This window comes from Crinia signifera, chromosome 3 (assembly GCF_055691185.1).
Source record: "Crinia signifera chromosome 3, ASM5569118v1, whole genome shotgun sequence".
Taxonomy (NCBI): Eukaryota; Metazoa; Chordata; class Amphibia; order Anura; family Myobatrachidae; genus Crinia; species Crinia signifera.
Genome location: NC_139219.1, coordinates 277,620,831 through 277,638,339, shown reverse-complemented (window position 1 = coordinate 277,638,339; position 17,509 = coordinate 277,620,831). Strand labels below are relative to the sequence as shown.

Below are 17,509 nucleotides of genomic sequence, written 5' to 3'. Positions count from 1 at the left end.
GACATTGTCTATGTCGACATTCACAAGGTCGACATGGAGTTTTTCACTGTTTTTTGAGCCAACATGTGCCGACAGGCGGTATTTCATGCCCTACCATCCACTAGGGCGTGGTGGGAGAATAAAATAGTGTGCCGAGCGTAGCGAGGCACCGTGCCCGACGCATAGCGAGCGCAGCGAGCGATGCGAGGGGATGCAGTGCACTTTAAACTGTGTCCATGTCGACTGTGTTGACATTCAGGTAAAAAAACAGTGAAAAACCCCATGTCGACCTTGTGAATGTCGACATAGACAATGTCGAACTAATGACCTGTCGAACTAATGACCTTTCGACCTACAATCATGTCGACCTTTTCCCATGTCACCTAGAATCATGTCGACCTTTTAGCATGTCGACCTAATGGATTCGACCTAATGACTTTCTACCATAATGCAATAGACCAAATGATCCCAACCCGAAACACCTGAGACTACTCAAAATAAAGATGCAAAGGCAAAGAAATAAAGATGCAAAGGCAAAGAAATTCTTTGCAATTTGGTTACCCTATGTAAGGCATCTGCCAACGTCCACAAAAACCAGTCTCAGAAAGGCTGTTCAACTAACGTCTTGGTATAATCTAATGATTTTACAGAATAACATACCTCCTTTTGGACAGAACCCCCCTTATTACATGTCAGATTACATGTAATGATTATAATGTTGACTTTCTACAACTATATACTAATGGATATGTCTTATATTTTGTACTGTACAGTTCTTCAATAAAATATTTATTAAAAAAAGTGGAAAGAAATAATGTACCAGACAGTCTGGTCCTGACTACCATTTTGTGGGCTCAATAAAAAAAAAAGACCAGAGCTGGTATTTTGGTCCTTATTCTGATGGTTTGCATACTAATCCAATGTTTGGCAATTTGCACATGTGCAGAACGGGTTCTTTAAGCTTGCAGTTCCTGACGGCTTCTGCCTGATTGGTATGCTGCTGCAGTTTGAAGGCTGGGAAAGGGTTGTGCCATCCAGTGCTTCTGAAAATAGTTTTGCCCCATTTTCCGTGGAGTGCCGAAGGCCAGGTCCGTCTACAGATGCATATTTTCTGTCCTTGTTTACAGTGCAGCCAAAGCTAATCTGCAAAACTTGTTACTCAGTTGGCGGCTGGGCTTGTAAACTGACAGAAGCAGCAGTGGATCACATACATGTAGGAGGCATCTATTTACACCAGTTGCCTCCTGCTGCAGTAACCTACTGTATGTTACTTTTGTTTGCCATGTACGGTGCTGTGGACACTTTTGTGGCGCCTTATAAATTAACAAACTACTACTACTACTACTACTATGTTAGCATCATTGCTGCATTCAAGTACAAAGCAGCAAATCCGGCTCTTTCTCTACATTCTTTCACCCAGGTTTGATAAATCTCCACCTAGGCCTAATGGCCCTCATACACTATTGTGATTTGGTGTGATTTGACTTGAATTCATCAGAATCAGGTTAATAAATCGAAACAAATCGTGTGTGTTTGGCAATGCGCAGTCCCATGCACATCAGATCAGACCCATCGGCAGCACATTGCAGATGCTTTTGTATTTGAGTCTGATTCAATAGATCCCGTGTGCAGGTGCTGAGGTCTGGTGGCAGTGGGTTTGGGAGGCAGCCTGTGAGCGGGCAGCAGAGCAGGCAGCAGCCAGTAAGTGGAGGGGCGTGCAGGAGATTTAAAAAATAAAAACTTGTCAAGAGACTGGCCAGCCGCTGATTGGCTGAGAGTGCAGATTTTGTAATATTTTCCCGGGATTATTTACATGCGATAAATCGAATGTAAAAAAAAAAAGGCACATCAATGCCAAATTGTAAGTGAGCCGGCCCGGGGCACTGCCAGGGGAGCTCAAGGGAACTTAGGTCTGACTTGTCCTCAGGACAAGTCGGCCTAATATATGGGGGGCCGTAAGCCTTGCAGACATTTTCTCAATTTCTGCACAATGCATTGGTTTCCCTCAACAACATCCTAGTCCCTGCTTTTCCCTATTCCAAGCGCAGACACTGCTAAAGACCCTAGCTTTCAAATCAATCATCATCATCATCCGCTCACCAGATCCTCCCATAGTGTTGCCGACTGCCCATCAAGAACTTCATTCTCTCAAAAACGGGCTCGTCTAGTATTCTGTACACTGGATATTGTTACTGATACACGCTATTGCTCATCGTTAATGATTGATGTCTTCCAAACATGCAGGTCAATTTGGCAATATAGCCAAGCGACCTGTATGTTTAGTGGGTCCCGGCGTCATGATAGAACCACATTAGCGGCTGATATCATTCAGAGTGTACAGACAATATAGGGCCCCCGTCATGTAGTGTGTATGGGGCTTTAATGATATATTGGGTCATTTTGTAGTACTGTGTATAATTTATGTTTTTTCCGCCGCTTGCATGTCCTAAAGTTTACAGACTACATCAGGGGGACTTATGACGCAATTCATTGTTTTAAATATTTTTGTTTTAATTTTTAATGGGTTGTATGAGAAAAACAGAATAAGTCTTTAATGGTCTGCTTCTTATATTAATAATGACAACAGCTTTATGTATCACCTACTACAATGGAAAATTCTACAGATTGTCTGTGACTTATTTCAGGCTCTTCTTGTGGCCTTCACGTCAGATGTCATTCCGCGCCTCTATTACCAGCACATAACAGATGGGGATTTACACGGATACATCAACTTCTCCCTTGCAACTGCACCTGAGGACTATGCCACAGAACATGAGCCCTGTAGGTAAGGACACAGCCTCTGGGCAGAGTAGAATCATTCAGAGATGTACGCCAACAGCTAAATGATGATCGCCCAAATGCACTTGCATCTCAGTTGCTTTGCTATGGACGGTTCTGCAGAGTTGCTGCAAGAACGCTGGGGGGTTGTGAGTTTTTCAGGGTATGTTTTAGCCCTGCAAATTAAGGGACATATGGGTAGTATAATAAACCGCATAAAACATACAAGATGGTATTTAGGAGGTGACATACGGGAAGCATGAGAAATAAATGCACAAATGTATGAGGTGAGAACAGGCAAGAACACACATGGAAGGAAAAGTGTGCCCATAAGAGTTTACAATCTAATGTGGAGATTAAGACATTTGGGGGTGACATGGAGTGAGAATGTGGGTGTAGGGGCAGGTTCATTGTGACTGGAGATGGGAGGCATACTGTAGGTTTTGATGGAACAGGTATGTATTCAAATAAATATTTATAATATTAGAGTGGTGAGTAATCAGAGTGTACACGGAAGTGTGTTGTACAGGCATGTATAGGCAAGGATGAGAGGTGACTACTTGTAGGTATGAATGTCAAGTGAATGGTATTGAACATGTGGAATTGTACATCCTAGCTGCCCTACCACAGTTTAACTATTCAGGCATGCTAAAACTGTAGCTTGGAAAGCTGGGATTTGTAGTTATACAGCAGATGTTATATTATTAGTGGAAAGTAGAGATGCATATTGGTAGATTTATAGTTGAAGAGTTTGAGGGTTTGTCAGAATTGGAACTTGGATACTGTGGCGAGAGGAAAATCACTTTTGACATACAGGGGAAACTCAAAAAATTAGAGTATCAATTTCGTTAGACTCATTACATGCAAAGTGCGCTATTTCAAGCCTTTATTTGTTACAATTTAGATGATTATGGTTTAGTTTATGGAAACTCCAAAATCTCAGAAAATTTATAGTTGACTCTGGATTTAATAAAGCACAGTGGACCAACACCAGCAGATGACATGTCTCCAAACATCAACAGACTGTGGAAACTTCACAATGGACTTCAAGCATCTTGGATTGTGCGCCTTTCCATTCTTCCTCCCAGACTCTGGGACCTTGGTTTCCAAATGAGATGGAAAATCTGCTCTCATCAGAAAAGTGGACTTTGGACCACTGAGCAACAGACCAGTCCTTACCTTTTTTTTTTTTTTAAAGCCAAGATAAGACGCTTCTGACATTGTTTGTTCAGGAGAGACTATATCCCTGGCAATGTCCTCCGCCATCTGTATATGCAGCTCAAACTGAGGATATCACCAATGACCACATACTCCTGGATGTGGCCCATATCTGTTATATTTTGCAAGATTGCGCAGCGTGGAAATTTATTGCCACGCACTATATTGTTTGTCCAGGAGTTCAAGGGAAATCGATGATTGCATTGCATTGTTGGCATGTCATCTAATGTGTACCCAGCATAACATTACAATGTCGTTCTACCATGCTTTTACAAATGAATCCCCCCATTTCTGCCGCCAGAAAGGTGGTTTCAGATGCTGCTGACCCGACTTGGGAAGCCTTCAATCCACCTAGCACAAACTACAATTAAATTTTAAGTCAGTCCCAGTTATCATTGCCCAAATAATAACCTATGCAAATGTTATATTAAGTTGTTTATAGGAGAAAATACACACACTGCTTAATGGCTCTACAAAAACAATAAAACATGACCTACTGTATAAAGATGATCTTCACCAATGTTTTCTGATAAAGGAGAAATAAAGTTTTACTTCCATTACTGTTGGGAGAAATTATGGAAAGTTAAGGGGCATACACACGGGGCAATTTCAGCCCCATTTCTAAAGGTACCCATACATAGTTTGAGGGTGCTGTGCAATGCGATGTGCGCTCCCACGGGCATCCCGACGCACAGCACATAGTCTGTGCAGCCTGTGCTTTTTGAACTAGGTCCTGATCGCATCCAACGCACATCGCATGCGTATGGGCACTTTAAGCAATCTGACTACATCACTTAGAAATGGAGCACTGAATGCTCTGTGTGTATGCCCTGCAGCATATGGTGATGCACAGTCTCATGTGTCGCTTGCATGGTCTTTCCTGCTAACTTGGGTGGTTCTGCCAATAAACAATAGGCAAAACCCCACTCGACACGATCACTCAGCACACAGCATTGTGGGATGCCGTGATCTGTGCGTAACACATTGCTCAGCACAGGGTCCAGCATGTGTATGCAGCTGTACTTTCTGTCAGTGATGGGCTTACTGATTAGTGTAGCGGTGTCCTATCCATGTGGAGTTTCACTGAGAGAGAGAGACAAATTGCCTGGGCATTAAAAAAAGAGACTCATCAGTGGAATCGGCCGTACCCAATTTCTTAGCAGGCAATTTCAAGAACGTGGTAGACGGCTATATGACCTGGGCGCCATAGCAATAGCTCCCCTTGCACCTCCTATAATAACACACATGGGCCCCGTATTTTTTTTATCACTCATTTCTAACCTTAAATGGTGCTCCAACCAATCAGCTTCTATCGGTGATAACTGGTAGAATGATAGGAAGACTATAACTCATTATTGAATTTTCCCCTAGGTATTTCACTTTGATTCTAGAGAAATTAAATTTAATGCCAAAGGTTCTATGCACACTGTATACACAAAAAACAACAGAGTGCTTTTTTTTGCGGTGCACCAAGAGAAAAATAAAGAGTAAAATTTAACTTTTAATAAGTATGTAGTAAAAGTATTGCGAAGATAAAATACATATAATACACAAGACACACAGTTGGATAAAAAGGAATCGGACTTCCTATCGTGGCGGGGATGTAAGCTGGGTTCTTTATTATTGGTAGGGAATATGTGGTGCAATAGGCGATCCTAGAAAGCAGTGGGTATTAATATACTCGTCCACTAAAGGGGAAACCGTGTCCCTATATAGCCTTCAGGTCGGTTGGTTACCAAGAGATTGGATTTGCGGCGGCGTCCCGTCCGCTACCAATTTCTGAGTGAAAAAGGTTGATGCAGTCTAAAAGAGTGTGCAGTTCTCTGCTATTTGACAGTTTGCTGCTGTCTAGTAGCTGCAGAGATATCAATGGATTACTGTCACTTTATTTAAGCAGTATGTGCCCAGATGACACTTTGTCTGCACAGTTCTGTATTAAATACGGTTGGATATATGGCATTTGTTATTATGTTGCCAGTATCCACGTGATTCTGCAACAGATACAAATCAATGTAGGCATAAATTATATTGCTAATAATGGCGGTAGATTTTTACTCCCCACTATATGGATCTTAGTGGGAGGTGGTCATGTGTAGCAACATATATAATAACAGTGTATGCCTGAAGGTTATTTGCCAGAGGCCCTGTGTTTATTCACATATGGTCATAAAGTTGCAATCAATCATCTATCGAAGTCAGTGGTATGACTGACCACCAACACAAACAGTGATGCGTGCCTTTAGACTTTAAAGCGCTCGCAGTCCCTGCGTGCCAGGTATCAGGCTAAATGCCAATTAGTTACGCTGTCAACCTTTAGCATCAAGTATTGCAGTGTAGCCGCATGTGCTGGCATACACTGATAGAGTCTGTGCGGCGGACCGCTTCTACAGACTAGCGCACCACAATATTACACTAAACATGTCACATTAATTATTTCATTATTTAACCTGCTTCCCCCGCTCACAGGAAACGCCTGGCGTTTCCTGTGAGCGGGGGAAGCGGGTTAAATAATGAAATAATTAATGTGACATGTTTAGTGTAATATTGTGGTGCGCTAGTCTGTAGAAGCGGTCCGCCGCACAGACTCTATCAGTGTATGCCAGCACATGCGGCTACACTGCAATACTTGATGCTAAAGGTTGACAGCGTAACTAATTGGCATTTAGCCTGATACCTGGCACGCAGGGACTGCGAGCGCTTTAAAGTCTAAAGGCACGCATCACTGTTTGTGTTGGTGGTCAGTCATACCACTGACTTCGATAGATGATTGATTGCAACTTTATGACCATATGTGAATAAACACAGGGCCTCTGGCAAATAACCTTCAGGCATACACTGTTATTATATATGTTGCTACACATGACCACCTCCCACTAAGATCCATATAGTGGGGAGTAAAAATCTACCGCCATTATTAGCAATATAATTTATGCCTACATTGATTTGTATCTGTTGCAGAATCACGTGGATACTGGCAACATAATAACAAATGCCATATATCCAACCGTATTTAATACAGAACTGTGCAGACAAAGTGTCATCTGGGCACATACTGCTTAAATAAAGTGACAGTAATCCATTGATATCTCTGCAGCTACTAGACAGCAGCAAACTGTCAAATAGCAGAGAACTGCACACTCTTTTAGACTGCATCAACCTTTTTCACTCAGAAATTGGTAGCGGACGGGACGCCGCCGCAAATCCAATCTCTTGGTAACCAACCGACCTGAAGGCTATATAGGGACACGGTTTCCCCTTTAGTGGACGAGTATATTAATACCCACTGCTTTCTAGGATCGCCTATTGCACCACATATTCCCTACCAATAATAAAGAACCCAGCTTACATCCCCGCCACGATAGGAAGTCCGATTCCTTTTTATCCAACTGTGTGTCTTGTGTATTATATGTATTTTATCTTCGCAATACTTTTACTACATACTTATTAAAAGTTAAATTTTACTCTTTATTTTTCTCTTGGTGCACCGCAAAAAAAAGCACTCTGTTGTTTTTTGTGTATACCCCCTCTAGTGCTCGGCGGTAGCACACCTTACACCTAATTGTGTCAATTAGACCATATGGTGATTTGAAGGTATCTATATCTATAGTTAAAATTTCCTGTGCGATCGAAACACCCCCCCTTTTTTGTTCTATGCACACTGAATTGAGAGGTTAAACAGTTGCAGCCAGTGTATAGGCATTTGCTCCTTTCAATCACATTTGTATTGATTATTTTACTGACCACCATATTCTCCTGTTCTAGGTATAGAGCATTGAGAGACAGAGAAGGGAAACTGACTCTGGATTTCTGGATCCTTATGGCATCACGACTAGGATTTGTCATTATATTTGAGGTATATACTTTATCTCTTATTTATTTACAGTTTCTTATATAGTGCAGCAGATTCCTCTGTGCTTTACAAATGTAGACAGTGATAGAACAAACTGGGTAATGACACAGACTTGGAGGTTAGAGGGCCCTGCTGCAAGCTTACAATCTATAGGGACATAGGAGGGAAACACAAGGACAGGTACCAGTAGGGTTGGGATCATCTGGTCTACAGCATTATGGTCGACAGTCATTAGGTCGACACCATTAGGTAGAAATGTTAAAAGGTCGACATGTGTCTATGTCGACATGGGAAAAGGTCGACGTGGTTCTAAGTCGAAAGTTCATTAGTTTGACAGGTCATTAGTTTGACATTGTCTAGGTCGGCAGTCAAAAGGTCGACATGGGGTTTTTCACAGTTTTTTACCTGAATGACAACACAGTCGACATGGACACAGTTTAAAGTGTACTGCATCCCCTCGCACCACTCGCTGCGCTCGCAATGCGTCGGGCATGGTGACTCGCTACTCTCGGCACACTATTTTATTCTCCCACCATGCCCAAGTGGATGGTAGGGCATGAAATACCGCCTGTCAGCACATGTCGGCTCAAAAAACAGTGAAAAATCCCATGTCGACCGTTTGACTGTCGACCTAGACAATGTCAAACTAATGACCTGTCGAACTAATGACCTTTCAACCTTTTGCCATGTCGACCTTTTCCCATGTAGATCTAATGGTATTGACCTAATGACTGTCGACCATAATGCTGTAGACCAAATGACCGCATCCCCACCAGTAATAGCATAGCAGTCCCACCAAGTTGTAAGTCCAGAAGATAAGCTATATAATACATAAGTGCCTCAGAGGGTTATACGTGTGGTTATTAAATATGATAGGCTTGCCTGAAGAGGTGAGTTTTCAGGGAACGCTTGAAATTTTGGAGGCTAGTGGAGAGTCTTATTGTGCATGGAAGGGCATTCCATAGGGTGGGTGCAGCCCGATGAAAGTTCTGTAATAGTGAATGGGAGCTGATGATCCGTGCAGAAGAGAGACGCAGATCTTGTGCAGAGCGGAGTGGCCGAGATGGGAGATATTTTGTGATCAGTAAAGAGATATATGCTGGTGCAGTATGGTTAATAGCTTTATATGCGAGTATAAGGGTTTTATATTGAATGCTGTAATATAAAGGCAACCAATGGAGGGACTGGTAGAGCAGATCAGCAGACGATGAGCGTCTTGCAAGGAAGATCATCCTAGCAGCAGCATTTAGAATGGATTGCAGTGGCTAGAGTCTGTTCTTGGGAAGACCAGTCAGGAGACTATTGCAATAATCAATGCGGGATTATTTATCAGCCCATTACAGAAGCTGATTTCTGATCACACCTCTGCCGATTTAGTGGGAGGTAACACAGACCTATACCATGTTGGCAAGTGTGCATAATCGTCTCGGCCCCCTAGACCGCTGAATTGCAGTTTGCTTATGCCACTTTCATTGTGAGAATACAAACTTGAACGATGGGTCATTTTTCTATGTTCCCGCTATTTATGGGAATTTTAATAGCATGTCCTCATGCTTGTTAGGTTTCAAGCTTCCCATTACCTTTTAAATTAGAACTTCTATTTGTATTTTTGTTCTATTTCTTCACTGTAGTTATTATTCGGTCATGCTAATAAAAAGGCCTTATATTTCTACCTTTCCATACATGTCTACCTCATCCTATCTCCAGCATGTGGTTTTCTTCCTTGGTCAGTTAATTGATCATATGGTCCCAGACATTCCTGAGTCTATTGAGGTAAAGTTGAAGAGAGAGCAGTACTTGGCCAAGCAGGCGTTAGCAGAAAATGAGGTAATATAATTATAAAAGACAAAATAAACATGAGTCTTTACAGCACTCTATGGAGTGGTACTGTTATCCATACAGTCTTTCTCCAACAAACAGGTATGGGCTTTTAGCTGTTCGGCTGACGTGGAGACTGAAGCTGCCCCCATCTCTTTACACCATGCCAAGCAGATGTGACATGTACTGTGCGGTGTACATTCATACCTGGAAATACTTGATGTGGAGACTCCACACTGCACCTGCTACTGCCTTATCCACGAGTTGCTGAGCACTGCATCGAGCAACTGGATATATTGCTTGGACGATTGCTGCCTTTACTTCCTGCCATAAGCTTGGTCCACTTCAATATAATTCATGATTAAATAATAATAATTTTATTGTATAAGCAAACAAATGCGGTTAATTCCTGGTTATATAAGAGCTAATTTAGTGTTCTCATTGGCTTATGAAAAAAGCTTTACGTAATCTAGATGGGAAACTAGATTGCTACTATAGATATAGTCTATTCCCATGTTGTTGTATTACTTGGCGAAAAATACATCTGTTCTTATGATATGATTTTAGAATATTGCAATACAGTCTTCCTGATTCTAAATTGAATAAAGCTCATATTTCTAGTGACCTGTTACTGTATGCTACTAAAGATTATTATAGAAGTACGATATATTTGCAAAGATTCACCACAAGGTTGCCAAGCACCAATACATGGGGCATTCCTTCCCCCTCCATGGCTATACACTGGGCCATCTCTAATTAAGGTCGGCGAAGGTATAAACATTCTCAGTTGCCACCGGTGCATGCACAGAAGGACTGCTGGGGGTTCATGGAGAATATCCAGCTTTGGTGCTGGATTAAGCTTCCCTACAAAATCAAATAGAAAGGTAAGGCGCCCATACATTTGTCCGACCTGTCCTAAGGACAATGCAGACCCAATTTCCCCCGGCAGCTCCCTGAGGAGGCTTGCATACAATCTGGCACTTGACGTGGCTTTTTACATGCGATAAATCACATGCAATACTCCTGGGGAGCTGAAGGTGGGCACCTGGAGAATTAAAAAAAAAACATTCAAAAGCATGGATGGCTGAGAGCCGCAGAGCGGAGATGGCACCAACGAACCATTTTAGAAGGAGCTAACCACAGAACCAGAAATTCTATTTACAGTATGAACAGGACTGCTGCCTTTGTGCAGAGAGTTTGCCATTGAACGGAAAATGTATTTCCCGATATATATTAGCAGGTGCCTGGGCATACTTAATGAAATCCCATATTTGACCTTTCTATGCTTTGTCTTGCATGTTTTTATATTTGTCTTTTTTTACATTTGTCTTTATTATATTATTGAAGTGTTTTGAGCATTTTACTACCTTTTAGTATATTTGTATTGCCATTTGGAGACTAGCACCTGTTCCTTATATACTTGGTATATACAGATGTCTCCACATACATCTATCCTCCGTGCGATACATGTCGCATTATACATAACACAAGTGCTCCATGTATCTTTGTTGTGCTAGGTGTCTCTTTTTTTTTTTTTGTGACTTGCAAATAGTATGCACAAGCAGCTTCTGCTCATTTAAAATGATAGTTCTATATTAAGTGGTTGATTCCCTGGTTTCCATTTCTTATGCAGATACAGTTGCAGTCACACACTGACTATCATTTTAATCAGAAGCTTAATGTACAATCTGTTCACTCCATTTTGCAAATACAATACACCCAGAACTACCAAGGTATGCCACAACTAGAATGTCTGTTTAACGTAAAAGGAGGTTAGGTGTACGTGGACACATATGCAAATACACTTTTCTGAAGAGTACTTTTTAACCCCTTTCTATATAGCAGTGATTTTCAACTATTTTACCTTGCGGCACACTAAAAAAGATTTTAAAATTGCCAAGGCACACCATGAGATCCCCGCAGGGCAAAACACATTGGCCCCCACAGGAAAACACCAAACCTATTGCCCCCCATATAAAAAACAATCACACTGGTCCCCACAGGTAACAAAAGAAAATACATTGGCCCTTTAAATGAAAAGAAGAGACTAGTAAATAACAGTAGAACTGGTGGTGGCTGTAAACTGGTTTGGGCATCTCTAGATCTCGGGGCACACTTTAAAACAGCAGAAGGCACACTAGTGTGCCATGGCACAGTGGTTGAAAAACACTGCTATATAGCCTACAGAAGCCTGTACAGAACGTATAATGCTTCTGTTCAGGTGATTTTGCTGTTGGTTTTGAACTGAAAGATCTCCCATTGCCTTCTGTTTTCAATTGACACAACAAACTTTGTTTATTAAAGTCTGTCTTTCAAATACACACAACAACAATATCTGTTCAGATCTGTTGGTGCTGGTTTATAAAAAGGGGCTGGTGCCCATAGCTACCAGATTAGTCAATATCTTCGAGAAGGTTTCTAAATAAAGACTAGTATCTGATATCTCCACTTCTGTAAACCTGCTCTTGAGTAAATATAATCTTAAGTGAATCTAAACCACTGGTGTGCCCTACTAATTTTCTGTGAACTGATTATTCTTTTTATCACAGTTTTCTCACTACACTTCAGGATCAACTCAGATCCTCTTCAGAATATATATATAATAATCACAAAAGTCTTAAAAATCCACCTGGCCACCCTATAGTTGCAAGAATAGATTCCGTGACCGCAAACATCTCCAGACTTTGTGGAGATGTAACTACATAAATATGTCTTGGAACTTGAATAATATGTGGAGGACACAAAAGCAATCCTTCAAGCATAAATGACCTAAATTGGAATGATTATGTTCTTTGGGTTACTATTGATGTACAGTCTTGATATACGTCCATAGTGCATGAAAAGAGGATTGAGTCATGCAGAGAATTACTCAAGAATAACCTAAACCTGGAAGAGAGACAAAAGGAGTTCATATGCTTTCAAATGAAAAGCATTAATCGGCATAATTATTTACATTTTTAGATTATTTTTTATCTTTGGAGTTCGGAGAAGTAAGTAAAGTATGTTGGAATAAATATAATTTAATATTGGAGGTATATCGATGACATACAAACAAACTGGAGAGGAGTAGAGCATTTTCTGGAATTCATGGAAACTATTTCAATCTCACATTCAAAACCCATGTGAAAGAGATTGAGTATCTCAATCTCATACTTATGGCGGATGAAGGGAGAGTCATACTGAAAAACTTTATAAAAACTTCATAAGAAAAGTTATCTCCACTTCAATAGTGGCCACCTCAAGAACTGGAAAACAAATATCACTTATTCACTGTTCTGCAGGTGAAAGAGGAATACAGGGATACTGAGGGGTAGATTTCTCAACAGGTCCATAACGTTCTTTATGGATGCAGGTTCGCCTCACCACTTTATCATGGTGAAGCTCACCTGCAATTCGCCCGAATGTATTATTTTTCTAGTGTACGTTATGGGAGTGCGTTGTCTCCTGCAGATGGGGAAACGGGGGTAGATTTATTACTGGGTGATCAGGGGAATATGCGCTATCCCCGTGCGTTATGGCAGGGGATAGCACTTCCCCTGATCTATGACACCCGCTGAGCGGGTGTCTAACGTGTGGCAGTGGGGCAGGAGGCATAGCGCAGGGATGATATTTTGTATTGCGCGCCTGCCTCCTGCCTAATTTATGAACGGTCAGCATCGCTGACTGTTCCGCCACCTGCAGCTATCAACTTCGACAGCTGCAGGTGGCGATGCCCTATGCCCACAGCAGGGACACGCTGTCCCTGCTGCTGTCTCTGAGCTGCGCTGAGGATCTCGCAAGAGTAGCGAGATCCCGCGCATGCGCAGTGAGCCGGCCTGGGGAAAGGAGACAGCACATCAGTGTTAACTGATGTGCTGTCTCCAGGAGGGGACATTGCCGGCGCTACAGCGGACAAGATGTTAATACATCTTGTCGGTCTCTCCTCCTGCTTTGCCTCGCTTATGAGGTGAAGCAGGAAGTGTTATATAAGAGGCTATAATAAATCTACCCAAAGCTTCCTCCCATAATGGATGGTGCGTTCCCCTCTGGCGGCATCATCTAAGCATGCGCCTCTCCCACGATTCGTACCCGGCGCATGCTCAGTTTTCCATATTCGGCACCGCTTGTTGGTCTCCGGCGGCTTCAAATTAAAACTGTGCATGCTCCAGGTAATGTTCGGAAAAAAGAGGGGGTTGAAACCGCGCTAAAACTAAAACATGCAACAGGTATGGGTAATAATATATAGTAATTTTAATACACAATAAAATATATTATAAAATTAAGGATAGCATATCCTATAAAACATTGATACCACAATGCGTGATGTATGAGAGGTATAATCACCCACAATATGCTGCACAGTCCCGAGTCCGTTCCTAGGATGCCTCTATAGGGATGTCCCAATTGAAAGCCTTTAGGAGAACGTTAATCTCCAATCCAGGGAGCTCCTTGCTGTTGGATAGGTGCTCTACCTGGAATTTTATTGTAGAAAACCGGGGAGCGTCCGCTGTATAGGAGGTGCTCTACCTGGAATATGATTGCTGGGAACCAGGGAGCATCAGATGTTTGGAGGTGCTCTACCTGGTGTACGATGGTGAGATCCCAGAAAGTTGGCTGATGGGAATAATTTTGAAGAGGCTGGTCCGGTCACAGGGATAGATTGTAGCTGCAGGTTCAGTTGTGGGTGTCTTGAGTCCCTTTCACCGACGCGTTTCGCTATAAAAGCTTTATCAAGGTGATGCTTCTAGTATCATGAGGTGGTATTTTTATACCCTCTCTAATGGAGGCAATAATTACCACCTGTTGCATGTTGATTGATGTGAGCTAATCTCATGTGCAAATAAGGCATATACAATAATCATCATGAATAGGAGATTCTCACATGAGATTAGCTCACATCAATCAACATGCAACAGGTGGTAATTACTGCCTCCATTAGAGAGGGTATAAAAATACCACCTCATGATACCAGAAGCATCACCTTGATAAAGCTTTTATAGCGAAACGCGTCGGTGAAAGGGACTCAAGACACCCACAACTGAACCTGCAGCTACAATCTATCCCTGTGACCGGACCAGCCTCTTCAAAATTATTCCCATCAGCCAACTTTCTGGGATCTCACCATCGTACACTAGGTAGAGCACCTCCAAACATCTAATGCTCCCTGGTTCCCAGCAATCATATTCCAGGTAGAGCACCTCCTATACAGCGGACGCTCCCCGGTTTTCTACAATAAAATTCCAGGTAGAGCACCTATCCAACAGCAAGGAGCTCCCTGGATGGGAGATTAACGTTCTCCTAAAGGCTTTCAATTGGGACATCCCTATAGAGGCATCCAGTGGTGCAAGTAGAATTTTTTTTCTTGGTGGTACTGATAGCTTCCACCAAAAATGGGCGTGGCCATGTGTCATGAGGGGGCATGGTCACACAAAGCTAGGGGAGTGACTTATACCCCTTTTAAACCAAAATCCTTGGTTGGACCTGATCTTTGTACACAGGAGTTTCCAGGGTTGAACCCAGCTTTATACCCCATTTACACAGCACTATGTCCCAGGTCGGACCCAGGTCTGCGCCATTTATACTGAACCTGGGTCAGCCCTGCTTTTCCCTTTGGATGACATTAAAAAATGTCCATTTTAGGACTGATAATATTTAGATTATATTTAGACTTACAATAAAAATAGAATTGACAGTGGGTCAGGGAATACAGTAAGTGGTACTGCGTACCTGCAACATATTTCTTACAGGTACTCCGTACCACGCCGTACCCCCTTACTTGCAACACTGGAGGCATCCTAGGAACGGACTCGGGACTGTGCAGCATATTGTGGGTGATTATACCTCTCATACATCACGCATTGTGGTATCAATGTTTTATAGGATATGCTATCCTTAATTTTATAATATATTTTATTGTGTATTAAAATTACTATATATTATTACCCATACCTGTTGCATGTTTTAGTTTTAGCGCGGTTTCAACCCCCTCTATTTTCCTGCCATATTATTTGGGACTGACACCCCAATCTTGAAACCGCTGCTTTGGCTTCTCAACTCCTCCCAGGCGCACTCTAAGGTCACATTTGTGACCAACACTTTTTCTACATCCAGGTAATGTTCGCAGGGGATGCTGGGAGGCTGTGTACCTAGCGCATGTGCAGTTTTAATTTAAAGCCGCCGGAGACCAACAAGCGGCGTCTAACATCACACACAGGAGACCCACAGCCCCATAAAATTCTGGCGACTCCAGGACTACAAAGGAGGAGCGTGTGGTCAGAGGCAAGCTTCATAAATAAGGTATGAGCCTGGAGCTCTGTAACAAATAACGCATAGACCCATACCATCACACGATAAGCACCCGCATTGCGGGTTTCATACATCAGGGGAAGCGCTATCCCCTGCTTTAGCACAGGCGGATAACGCATATGCCCCACTTCGCCATATGATAAATCTACCCTTGATTTCCATAAAAAAATGGAAACCTAATCAACAAGATTCATGGAGAGAGGGTATAGTAACAATCAAATAGAAACCGCCAAAGGAAGAAAAGAAAAACCTACTATAAACACGAATAGAGAGGATTGTTTAACATATAAAGTCAAAGAAATGGAGTAAAATTAGAGCTTAACGTTATCGCCACGTACAAATCTGGAGAGGATCTGTTCCAAAAACATTTTAAATAAGCACTAGAATATCATGCAACTGGACACCACCCTGAAAGGGGTTGGGATTGTTTGGTCTACAGTAAACTAGGTTGACAAGCATTGGGTCGACATGGGTTTAGGTCGTCAGGACATTAGATCAACACAAGCATTAGGTCGACATGGGCAAGGTTGACAGTCAAAAGATTGGGTTTTTCACAGTTTTTTTTTTTTATTACCCGAATGTCAACACTGTCGATATGGACACAGTACTTGTGTAGTACTTGTTAGTTTCATGTTGGCAGTTACGCCATCAGCATAGCGTTCCTGTCAGCATCAGCGTAGTGTTCCCGCAGTTAGCGTAGTCAGTCAGAAGTAGCGTAGTGTTCCCGCGGCCACTTAAGCGTCCCTGTCAGATCCAGCATTATCTGGGTACGTTATCAGCATAGGCTGCCACCGTGAAAGTACACAAGTAACTACAGTGCTGTTGCCGGGAACTGCATCTCTGTCCCTGGCAAGCCTAGTCAGCGCCTCTCTCACACCGCCGGCGCCAGCATGATCCCCTCTCTTTGGCGGAGAGGGGTTCATGCTGGCGCCGGTGGAGAGGCGCTCCATCTGTTTGACATGCAGGAGCATCTCAGATGCTCCAGCAATGAGACGCTCCTGCAGCAGGGTACAGCAACCCTGACGACCCCTGTAGCGCCTTTTCAAACCCCCACTATCCACGGCAGCCCGAAGCGTGGCGAGGTCCGCGTTATGCGTCCTCCCGACCTTTTCATACCCCCCACTATCCACGTCGGTGTGGAGTTGATTTTATATAGGTTAGGTGTATATATATATATATATACTCCTGATGGAGCGCGCCTCCGTCTAGCGCCAGCATGATCCCCTCTCCACCAAAGAGAGGGGATCATGCTGGCGCCGGCGGTGTGAGAGAGGCGCTGAATAGGCTTGCTGGGGACAGAGATGCAGTTTCTGACAACAGTACGGTAGTTACTTGTGTACTTTCACGGCGGCAGCTTACGCTGATAACATAGCTTAGGCTGCAGCTGTAAAAGTACACAAGTAAGGCAGCCGTTGGGCTACGCTGATAACGTAACTTAGGCCAGTGGCGTAACTACTGTAAGGCAGCCGCTTGGGGGAGCAAGCAGCAGCAGGTTCTGTGTGGGTGCCGGCACCCGCATAACGCACTGACATGCTGCTGCCCACTGACTGAGCACTGGACACGAATCAGAAACAGCGTGGG

General features: G+C 42.9%; 1 protein-coding gene across 1 annotated transcript in view; it reads left to right on the top strand.

Annotated features, from left to right (window-relative positions):
• Positions 1–10,267, top strand: part of ANO7 (anoctamin 7) — a 109,174-nt gene extending 98,907 nt beyond the window's left edge. The window contains exons 21-24 of the mRNA XM_083178168.1: positions 2,625–2,764; positions 7,738–7,828; positions 9,533–9,652; positions 9,746–10,267. Coding sequence (XP_083034294.1) covers positions 2,625–2,764; positions 7,738–7,828; positions 9,533–9,652; positions 9,746–9,823 — 429 coding nt within the window. The 3' untranslated portion in view covers positions 9,824–10,267. The remainder of the gene's footprint in view (positions 1–2,624; positions 2,765–7,737; positions 7,829–9,532; positions 9,653–9,745) is intronic.
• Positions 10,268–17,509: the final 7,242 nt, after the last annotated feature.